Source organism: Corvus brachyrhynchos, unplaced genomic scaffold, assembly GCF_000691975.1.
Source record: "Corvus brachyrhynchos isolate BGI_N302 unplaced genomic scaffold, ASM69197v1 scaffold56, whole genome shotgun sequence".
Classification (NCBI taxonomy): Eukaryota; Metazoa; Chordata; class Aves; order Passeriformes; family Corvidae; genus Corvus; species Corvus brachyrhynchos.
The window spans coordinates 10,057,652-10,069,212 of record NW_008238664.1 but is presented as its reverse complement, the minus strand read 5'-3'; the positions used below and the strand labels follow the sequence as shown (position 1 = coordinate 10,069,212).

The 11,561-nt window shown below is 41.8% G+C and overlaps 1 protein-coding gene across 1 annotated transcript in view; it reads left to right on the top strand.

Annotated features, from left to right (window-relative positions):
• AMDHD1 (amidohydrolase domain containing 1) overlaps positions 1-8,898 on the top strand; it is a 9,280-nt gene extending 382 nt beyond the window's left edge. The window contains exons 2-9 of the mRNA XM_008636674.2: positions 517-623; positions 1,897-1,961; positions 2,563-2,840; positions 5,549-5,774; positions 6,741-6,865; positions 7,715-7,808; positions 8,205-8,365; positions 8,636-8,898. Of these exons, the coding sequence (XP_008634896.1) occupies positions 517-623; positions 1,897-1,961; positions 2,563-2,840; positions 5,549-5,774; positions 6,741-6,865; positions 7,715-7,808; positions 8,205-8,365; positions 8,636-8,750 (1,171 nt within the window). The 3' untranslated portion in view covers positions 8,751-8,898. The remainder of the gene's footprint in view (positions 1-516; positions 624-1,896; positions 1,962-2,562; positions 2,841-5,548; positions 5,775-6,740; positions 6,866-7,714; positions 7,809-8,204; positions 8,366-8,635) is intronic.
• Positions 8,899-11,561: the final 2,663 nt, after the last annotated feature.

Sequence of the window (11,561 nt, the reverse complement as noted above, 5' to 3'; positions counted from 1 at the left end):
GGGGGGAAAGCGGGGAGCTCCGTGCGAGGGTGGAACGCATCCCCCAAGCGCCGTCCAGGATTCCCGGTAGCATCCTCAAACTCCACTGGGAGAACAGCCCCAAAGAGGCTGTGGCTTCCCAGGGCACGGGGCGTGATTGAGGTCCAGGCAGTCGATGGCAGTTTGATTTCTGTGAGGGGAAGAGTGCCCTGCAGATAGATACCTGATGGAGCAATGCTGTATGCTCGCTGATCCACTGCAGGAAAACAATGCTACCTAGCAGGAATTAGAACAGAAGAGTACCAAGGTGTTGTCCAGAGGGATCTAAGCAGAGGACAAGCGTTATGGCAAACAGCTTGAAACGCGTGGCATTACCCCAGTGTTTGCTGTGCGTCTGTAAAACCAGCAAACCACCTCCACATGTGCATCTTCAGTCCTGCTGAGGCCCCCGCCCCTGTTGTCCCAGGAGCCCTGTTGCTGAGCGCTTGACTTTTAAATAGTCTCACGTGTTCTTTGTTCGTTGTCTGTGGTTTGCAGGGATGGTTGTATCAAGGCTGTGGGCCAGGCAGATGTTATTCGCGATCAGTTTTCGGAAGCAACATTTGAAAGGATAATTGACTGCTCTGGGAAGTGCGTGTTACCAGGTAGGAGTATTTTTCATAATGATACAAAGGAAGAGCATTTCCAGCAGGTTGAGGGAGGTGATCCTGCCCTCTACTCAGCCCTAGTGAGGCTACATTTGGAGTGCTGTGCCCAATTCTGGGCTCCACAGTACAAGAGAGACATGGAGCCCCTGGGGTGGGTCCAGCAAAGGGCAACAAAGATGGTGAGGGGACTGCAACACTTCACTTATGAGGAAGGGCTGAGGGAGCTGGGTCTGTTCAGCCTCAAGAGAAGACGACTGAAAGGGGACCTCATTGTTGTCTGTAAGTACTGATGGGAGGGTGTCAAGAGGATGGAGCCAGGCTCTTCTCAGTGGTGCCAAGCAACAGGACAAGAGGCAATGGGCAGAAACTGATGCACAGGAAGTTGCACCTGAACACGAGGAAGAACTTTTTTACTGTGGAGGTGACTGAACACTGGAACTCCACCAGAGAGGTGGTGGAGTTTCCCTCACTGGAGATATTCAAGGATTCTTTTGGGCTTCTTGGTGGAGCTCTGTCTCCTCCAGTTTTGTCTTTAGATCTGTTCCTCTGTCATAGATCACAAGAGGGATGTAGCTGGCCCCACAGAGTGACTCTTTAGATTCACTGCTCTTTTCTGTACTCTGTCAGCCCATCAGCCATTCAGCCACAGAGCTCAGTCTGTCCATCCTGGCCACAGATGTTTGGAGACAAAAGAGATTTTAACTCACATACTCTGCAACTTTGCCTGATAAAAAACCCCCAAAGCTGGGCAAGTCTATTGCATGCTAAACTATCCAAATGGTGTTAGCACATGAGCTGTCAGACCTCTGTTTCTCTTACAGTGCCCTTGCCATTCAGCAGTGTCAAAGTGTAGAAAGGCTCACACTGTTGTAAGTGTTGTTAGAGGAAGTCTAGTGTGCTAAGCCCAGCCTAAGCAGTTTGCCTTTTTTTAAAGAGTACAGTCTTAAAGTCTAATGAACTCTTTCACAGTTTATTATTTCTCCTTTCTTCCACAGTTTGAAAACATTATCAAAATAACATGAAAAACTCAGCAAGTGATGCATTTAGCTGGAGACATTTTGCATAAGGTGTCAGACCTAAAAAAAAATTGAAATAAAATAGCCTCTGAAGAAAATCCTAGATATTTGGCTGGTTGGATTTTTATTTTTCTCTAAGCAACAGAGACTTTTTAGGGGAACTTCTGCTGTCTATTTAATTTGCTTGCATGTTCATAATCTTTTCTCTTCCACAGTGAAGTAACCCAAGTGTACATTTACTTTGTTTTCTTTAGGCCTGGTAGATGCACATACACATCCAGTGTGGGCTGGTGACAGGGTTCATGAGTTTGCAATGAAGGTAACAGCATAAAATTGCACAGATGGATTTTTCTTCCTCCTCTTTTTTTTTTTCTTTTAAATGTATAATGATTTCTACTTCCTAGGGACTCTCATCTTTCTTTTATAGAAAAATATATAATTTCTGTTAGAAAATCTGCCTGAGGGAGGAGGGATGATTTTTGAATACTGGTAGGCTGAGTGGGGAGTGTACCTGCATCCTTTGCAGCCAGCCTTGATATATTTTTGCATTAATTGAAGCAATATAGGAGTGCTGCCTTCTATTACCATCTAAATATTGATTATTTTTCTCCCTTTTTCTTTTCCACATAAATGAATTTTTAGCTAGAGATCAGTTTTCCCCTTGGACTCGGGGGAAAACAAGTCTTCAGAGTAATTCTCCTTGTGCCACTTCTTACATAATTTCTTCAGTTAAGTGGAGGGGAGAGAGAAGAAAAGGGGGAGGGAGGAAGAACTAATGTGTTTTTTTTTTTCTCTTCTCCTTGTCTCTCTCACTGCAAAGAGACCTCAAGGCACTTTCCAGTATCTCTTGGATGGAAAATGCACGGTTCTTAGCTAATTGTATGGGGGGGTGTTTTTTGTTTTCTTTTCTTTAACCCAAGCTGGCAGGTGCATCCTATATGGAGATCCACCAGGCTGGGGGAGGGATACATTTTACTGTGGAGCACACTCGGAAGGCCACGGAGGACGAGCTGTTCACCACTTTCCAGCACCGCCTTGAGCGCATGCTCAGAGCAGGATCCACGCTGGTGGAGTGCAAGAGTGGATATGGCTTGAACTTGGAAACCGAGCTCAAAATGCTCAGGGTGATTGAACGTGCTAAGAAATCCATGGATATTGGCATTTCCTCAACGTACTGCGGAGCTCACGCTGTGCCCAAGTAACGGGACTTGACTTGTCTTTCTCTTGTTAAGTACTGCTGCTTGGCATTGAAAATTGGCTGCTGCTTTCAGGAAGGTTTCTTCTGCCTCACTCCTAAAATACAGCCTACTTGAGAAAAAACAGCCAGTATTTATAGGAGGCTCTCCTAAATTTTAATTTGAAGGAAGGCAGGGGAACATTATTTAATGACTCCTATATGCCAACACAGGCTTAGTGCAGAACCCCTGCCTCCAGCCAATGCTCACACTCAACATAACACAAATTAGAGGGTTTCCTGTACAGAAGTTCTTCTGCTTGCATTTGCTGCTATCCTTCAAGCTTAGTCTCTGCCATGAGATTTTATTTTGGCCAGCAAGCAACAAAAAATACCTTATTTAATCCTTATATACCTCCATAAACAAAGTTTAATTATGCTTCCATTCAATGAAGACTTGCATATATCTTATAGCTGTGAGATGAGTAGAAGATTAAACTAAATGTGTTTAATCACAATTATTCTGATGGCTCAAGTAGGCGTATCATAAAAGTCCTTTCTCACTTTTGATTTTTATTTTGCTATGATGAAAATAACATCTTCATGTTACCAGATTTCAGTGTATGAAGGAATTAACAAGGAGTTTTAGCTAGATATTTTGACATACTAAGTGGTAGGCTGCTGCAAGACAAGGCATGTGAGATAGAGGCAGGCTTATTATGTGGCAATATTCAAGAGATGTTCATTAAAAGAAAAAAAAAGCATACTCCAAAAAAACCCCAACCTCTCCTGAAAAATTCAAGAAAACATGACCCAGAAAATATTTTTTGCAATCTAATTCTTGTGTATTTGGAGCAGGATGGTAAATTATCTTTTGTCAATTTAACTATGGAAAATGAATCCTGTATCATCTTCAGCAACTGGAAGATGGTTAAGAAAAAAGTAACTAAAATCAGCTGAAAGCACCAACTACTTCTTTCGAGAAGTTCTACTAAAATTTAGAGGACTTATGGTAAAATAAAATTGACCTTTCACCCCAAATGATACATATATTTCTTAGTCCTTCCTTTTTCCCTCCCCTAAAAAGCTTTGGCAGGATCTCAATCAAAATCCTGATTAATAGTCTTTCCCACCAAAATGGTTTGAGCATTTCTACAAATCAGTTAAATAAATTCCAGTGTTTTTACAAACATAGCAACTCTTGTGTTAGAAAGACAGATGTGCCTTCTCATTCTCTGCACACTTCTGTCCCCACTGAAGCACATCAAGCATAACAAAATGTAGTAGTAGTAAGGATATTGTATTTTAAGTAAGGAGAAAAGGTAATTGGGGATTTGAGGAAATTTCCTGAAGGAAATACTGAGTTATCTGTATTTTCCAGTTTGTGTCTTTTTAAATCCTCTCTTCTCTTTTCAGTCAAATGTTTGTGTCTAGCATATTTTGCTTGAATTTTATGCTACCCCTTCAACTTAGACTCTGGATTGGGTTTTCATTTTGACTAGGAAGAAGTCTGCAGTTCTTCCTTGGTCCCTCCAGTCACCATTTTGAATCCAATGCATGATTTGGGGAATGTCTGATTTTTAAAAATTATTATTATTTTTTATTGGCAAGTGTTTATTGGGCCCTTTTAAACTTTAGCAGGAAATTTTCAAAGTGGTTTCCTGAGCAGAAATCTTCTGCATTAAAACAACAGCAGTTTTGTTTTGCATTTTGGGGCACTATATCCATCAAAAAGTGAAACTAATACTTAGTGTTTCCCTCTGGTTTGTCTTGGCTCTGACCCTAATTCTTTCAGCCCAAATTCCTCCAAAGGCTGCTGAGTAGAAAGAGAAAAGGGAGATGCCTTGGCATGGTCAGAGGCTGAGCAACCCCAATGACTGTTCCGGTGAGAAGTGAATGGAAGAAGGGCTCTGCTTTATAACCTTGTTTATAAATTCAGGCAGAGTTTGGCTTCTTTCCTTTATTGCCACTGCACGACTCCCAGCTCAGGCACGTGCGGCGCTCCACAACGCCCGTGTCTGCAGGCCTGAAATGAGCACTGCGGTTCTCAGGCATTTGGCTGCTGCACATCCCTTGTCTTCAGATATTAAAATTCGAGAATGCTAACTCAGCTGCATGTTTTGGGACTTTTTGCTCTTTCCAAGGCGTTTAGTGATCTCTCCTGGGTTATCTTTATGTAATAGAGGATTCATAAGTGATTCTAACTTTGGCAAACCAAACCTTGGGAAGTCCCTTTGATTAGAAACAGTTATCTGTCCCTCACTCTGAATGATGTAAAAGGAGGAGAGGGAAATTAAAAATAATGACTTATGCTGCATATCCCCTTTGAGTTTTGATACTTGCATAAAAATTTTGCATGAATACCATTTAACATATTTAAATACTCATTTACATATTTTAAATAGTTGTATTTTAGAATACAGTATAAGGAGGTCAGAATGTATGAATAGGAAAGCAGAAGAAGTTGTTTTAAAGTATCCCATATCTTTGTTAGCATCCAACATGCCAACCTTATTAAAAATATTCAGTAATACAATCTAATATTCTTTGAATGGAAAGTAACTCATGTTGGAGGGCACATGAATTACAATTGGGTTTAATTTTTTAAGAAGTTTTTTTGAGGAATTCACATTTACATCATTTCCTAAGTAATCTAGTAATTGCATGTATGGCTTCAATGTGTGCCAGGCTTCAAGGATGTTACTCATATGGCTCTAACATTTTTTCATTAGAGGGAAAACTGCTACTGAAGCCACAGATGACATTATCAATAACCACCTTCCTAAACTGAAAGAACTCAAACTAAGTGGTGAAATACATGTTAACAATATAGATGTGTTCTGTGAGAAAGGAGTCTTTGATCTGGAGTCTACAAGGAGAATACTTCAAGCTGGAAAAGATATAGGGTTACAGATTAATTTCCATGGTGATGAACTCCATCCGATGAAATCTGCTGAGGTACGTCTTTCTTAACATTCATTTTTGCTCCGGTGAGAGCCCAATCTGTGAAAGAATTGCAGTTTCCAAAACTGAGGTTGTTTTTTCAAAGACTTTATGAAATAGACCATTCATAGGCATCATTTCTATCAGATGATAGGAAGAGCAGTCCATGTGCAGCTTTGGAGTTAAGGACATGGGAGAAAGCCTTGACCTCTGGGACTAACGTGCACTGACTAAACAAACATTGACTTTGCTTATCTTCCACATGGGATACAGACCGGGAATGTGGATATCCATGAACCCAAGAATGACAAAAACATGGTTTCTATGCAACTTGAAAAATATTTTTTTCGTTAAGTGTCCTGTTAGAAGCAACAAGTCAAATTGCAGTGAGCACACTCAGCAGTCTCATTACTCAGATATCAGTATATCTGAGCACACTCAGAGGGGTGGTTTAGTCAAGACTAGGTTCCCAAATGTCTTGATAAAGGAAGTCACTTTGAGACCATGTTTCACCATCATTTAAACATTGCTTCCTCCTTGTGGGGTCTGCCTGTGGTTATTCTCTGCTGTATTTTAAAAAAATGCCACCAAACCAAAAACTTGGTTGATGATAAAAATCTCTTTGGCTTCCCTATTGAAGGCATCATTCAGTTTTGTGAACTATTTTCTGATGGATCCTTTATGAACAGGAGTTGGTAATGTTTTTGTCCATGGCTCTCACACAGTTTGTGTGTTTGGCTGTTAAAAACACTGCTGAAGGTGTGCTTCTGCTCCATGGGTGGATAAAGTGATCAACTTTTCCTGGAATAAATTAACAAATATTTTTCTCTGTATTCTGATTGTTCTTCCAAGCATTCTTTTCTATTTCTCTTCTGGTAAATTTTGCATTAATAGTGAATTGTCTCCTCCAGTTATTTGGAAACAACTTTTTTTACTGAATTAATTGAGAATAGTGAATAATTTGCTTGAAAATTTACTTAGCTTGGAGCTGAACTAGGAGCCCGAGCCATCAGCCACCTGGAAGAAGTTAGTGATGAAGGTATTGTGGCGATGGCAAGAGCTAAGTGTGCTGCTGTCCTTTTACCAACAACAGCCTACATGTTAAGGTAAGGCCACTAGATTGAAGGGGAAACTTCTGTAACTGCACGTCCATGTGTGTGGTTTTAGGGTCTTTTGATGTTAAAATAAGCATCTGTCTATGCCTTAAGGATGAGTCTGAGTCAGTGAAGATAATCACAAGTAGAGAGAAACTGAATGTGCGGCCTTGTGTCTTATTTCTGCTGGAAATCCGCAAAAATCTGTGAGATTACTGAAAAGTCACGCAGTAGATTTAGAATGGCTTTAGAGCAGCTATGGCTAAAACTTCCTAGAGAGTGTATTTCTTAGTGCCCACCCTGCAAACACCTACACATATTAATCCAGGGGCTGAGCAATTTTAAAATGGCTATTCCAGATATTGAAGTTATTGAAAACATCTTTTGCATTATAATTGCTGAGTGAAAGTATCTCTAATGTATGCAGATTAAACACACAGTCTTAATAATTGGGAAGTGACTGTTACATTGCATGTGCCAATGCTCATATTTGGGAGCCTATCTTTGAAGCTGTAAGAACTAGAAAATCAGGTTTTTAGTGAAATGAAGATTTTCATCTTGTAAATTCTGAGGTGTCTGAGGTCTGGATAAACACCAGAATTTCAGTGGCCTGCAGCCTGATGGTTGATACTGGCTGCTGCCACATGCTGTTACTGCAAAAGTTGTGGCGCACACTCCCCATTTATGTTGTCCATAGGGTGATAGGTAGGGATGCAAGAGGAGATTTTGGGCTTTCATCTCCAAAAGGATCAGTGTAACTGAATGCATGAATGTAGCCAAACTGAGAGATGACTTTTGCCCTTGTAAATCATTGTATGATAACTAAGCAAATCATACTGATAAGTTTCTTTTTACCTCTAGACTGAAGCAACCTCAAGCAAGAAAAATGTTGGAAGAAGGTGTTATAGTTGCTCTTGGCAGTGACTTTAATCCTAATGCATACTGTTTTTCAATGGTAAGATAATCCTAATACTGAAACCACAGAATTATGAAATTTCTTACTAGTACAACTTGTGTGTAGGTCTTGCACGCTTCAAACTGGTTTCATATGCACAAGGAGAGCTGTATGCCCCACACAGACATCTGCCTGTGCTTGTTTGTGTGTATTGGGAGTTTTTGCCAGAAATTCTTGAAACCAGAATGGGTCCCATCCTTCATGTGCACTGAGAGGCCTATTCAAAATGCTCTCAGAGCTACTGATTTTAGAGTTCTTGTTTTGGAGTTGACGAGATTTATGTTGTGCAGAAGAGCTCCTTCTGTTGTGCAAGGAAAAAGGAGAGCGCTTAGGGATTTGAAGCATAAACAGCTTTGTGTTCCTGGTCAGTCCCATTGTCCCCTTCTTTGCCTACAGCCTATGGTGATGCATCTGGCTTGTGTAAACATGAAGATGTCAATGAATGAAGCACTGGCAGCTGCCACCATTAATGCAGCTTATGCTCTGGGCAAATCAGACACCCATGGCTCCTTGGAAGTCGGCAAGCAGGGGGATCTTCTTATCATAAATTCATCAAGGTTTGTTCTTCCATTGGCATTTGCAATGTGCTTTAACAGTAGTTGTCCTCACTGAATAAAGGGACACTGGTAGCATTTCAGACCCACTTTCATTTTCCTTAATTACTCCAGTGGGAAATAAAGCCTAAGACTTTTGGGGCTGTTATTACAAGTAATCAATGCCTAATTACAAATTATCTAAAGAGAATATGTGTTTATTTTGTGGAAGAAATTCTCTACTGATAGACTCTTATGCAAGTTTCTGTATTCTTTAACATCTTGTGTTTTTAGGTGGGAGCACTTGATTTACCAGTTTGGTGGACATGAAGCATTGATCAACTACGTTATAATTAAAGGAAAAGTTGTCTATGAAAATGAGAGGTGTGAGACAATGAGCAGTTACTGAGAGAAGGCAGTAATTTAGTAAACTACTAAAATCAAATTAGCATGGAGTATTTCAAAGCAACAGACAAATCAGATTTGTATTTACCAGTAAATTGTTTGCCTGCTCACCTTACTCTTATTCAAATAAACCTTACGAAGCATTACCCATTTGGTGCATCTCCATGTCCATTGTCCTTCTCTCCAGCACAATAAAATAATTTCTAATTGTATCCATCTTAAATAAGACAGTTTCCAAAAATGTTTTCCAATACAACTAATCTATAATATTATTATATTTGAAAATAACCCAAACAAACTGGCAATGAGTAAACAAAGTTTGGATCCAGGTAAGATTGACTGGGGAGTGTGATGTCAAGTAACATGTGACAGAGGGCCAGGGGCTCAGGCATGCACATTTGGGATGGCCCTTGGCTGTGCTGGGAGATCACATGCAGTGTCATACAGATGTTCCAGAAAAGACCTGATTTTATTTATTTTAGGCTGAATCTGAAATAACATGGGACGTAATTGTTTGTGGGAGTTTGAATGGGATTCTGGTAAGTTAAGTATGGTATCTCCTACTCAAAGCCATGTTGAAACTTAGGAGCTTAATTTTTTTAAAGCACTCTTTCAGCTACTACTTTTTTCCCCACAGCTTGCACCATCATTTAGGAATGCAGTATGTAGAAAAAAGGATGATACAGATCTGGAGAGTTGAAGCTTTTGCAGTACTTAAGCAGAGGGTCTGGGGTAGGAGGGTCTCTGAATACACGTGGACTGGGACTTTTCTTCAAATTTTCAAATGGATGGTGGCTGCAGAAGCAAAAGGGATTTACTTTCTGAAGGTGAAGTCATAAAACTACACCTGACAAGCATGAAGAACTTCACATCAAAAATAAGTGTTGATATAAGCAGGTGACATAACCTGCGATACAGAGCACAGTGCTTTAGTGAGCCAGACCTTTGAGGAAGGACAGTGGTCTCATTCTGATTAACAGATATTTGAAAGCCATCACAAATATGTATGAGCATTATGACCTCCTGATCTTCCTGAGCCTTGGGCATATCTGTTAATACCCAAAATATGCAAGCCATCCCCTGTAGTATCTTTCCTCATGCTTTATTTGATCCAGGCTAGCCAACTAAATCAGTTTTTAAAACAATATAATAGCATTCCTGGCACCTGACGTGTTTTCCTGCAAACAGATGTTGTACCAGATGTGGGTGTGGGACTTTGTTTTTATAAAGCTTGAAAGAACATCAGAAATATGTGATTGCAGGGTCCATTCTGCCCAAGACAGCCTTCATAAATACTGTTTATACAGGGATTTGAGAAGGCTGTCAGGGAAGGAGCACAGACATTTCTTGCATGCAGCGTGCAGGCAGAGTGGTGTCTCTCAGTTCTGCACAGGCACAGTGCAAAACCTGAGGCCACCATGCTGCAGTGTGTCCTGGGGGTCCCTTGGTCCCAGGCAGCCAAAAGCAGAGGTGAGCGGGAAGCAAGGCCCAGAATCTCTTATCTGAATGCCTAGGGTGTTTGGGGCCCAAGACTGCATAAAGGAAAGCCTCAAATATTCCCTTTTGGACAGGAATAGGCATTTGTGGCCTGAAACTACTGATGTGAGGGGATTCTGCTCTCATGCACAAGTTCTCGTGGGAACCTGAAACCATGAGTTTGCCCGGGCAGCTCGGGTGAATCCAGCAGCCATTTGGGAATGTGCCCCAGGGCTGTAACTAGTGGCAGTTTGCAGTCAGAGCATGCGATTTTACTTCAGGGGCACAGCTGGCTTGAGTGGTTCCCAACGGGCAGCTCTGTGGTCCTGCAGTTTGTGGCACTGTTATCCCCACAGCTGCCAGGGAAGGCACACCCCTCCAGAATGCAGGATGTTGTTTTGTTTTTAGCGTGGCTCACTTCAGTGATGACATGCACAGTGCTGGCTCCCACAGCACGGGGAGCAGGACATAGGTAACGTGGGCATAGGAACTTCTGCCAGCCTTGCCGCTGAAGGACTCATCAGCCTTAACACATGGCTGAAGGCAAATGGTTGATCCCACAAGATAAAAGCCTGTCTGTTTGTTCTCACACTTCTTTTTAATACCTGATTTTATACAAATTGAAACAGCTTCAGGGGGAGATTGAGACCTGCCTGCTACAGAGAGCCTCACACTGAAGAAATAGAGACTTTCTTGGCACATGAGGGAGAGACAGGATGGAGATGTTGCACATCAGGTGCAGAAGGAAGGAGCTTAGCTGGGAGCTCATGTGCCGTGGGTGCCCTAGTTCCCAGATCTTCTGGCCAGGATATGTGTCTCCCTGCTAGGTTGCCAGCAGGCATGAGCCCTCTCCTCAGGGCACATTTAACATGGCAGGTCTCGGACACCCAAAGGCAGCCCCACACTGGTGCTTTGGCTGCCCGTGCAGCCTAGCCAAAGCTCGTGCTGAATGCCCCACAGCCAGATCAGTACTGCCATGTGATCACTGCACCATGATGTGAAATCCATGTCCTGACTCTTCCCTTGCAAAATCAAGCCTGTGCCAGAGGTCAGTGCTGTAACACAGAGCACACTCTGTCATAATCCCGTCTATGGGGACAGGGCCCTTGGCACACAGGCAGAGCCCTGGTGAGCCATGTGAGTGTAGGTCTTGGCGCTATTGCCTCAGCACTGGTTCACATTCACCACTCCTACACCTCTTCCCCCTTTTCTGGCCCCTGTGCCACCTGTCCTATTAATTTCCAAATTAAGCATTTGCTTTACATTTTCATTATCACACACATGACAGGAGAATAGATGGCTACAGCCATATATGAAGCCTCAGTTTATTAATTGCAGC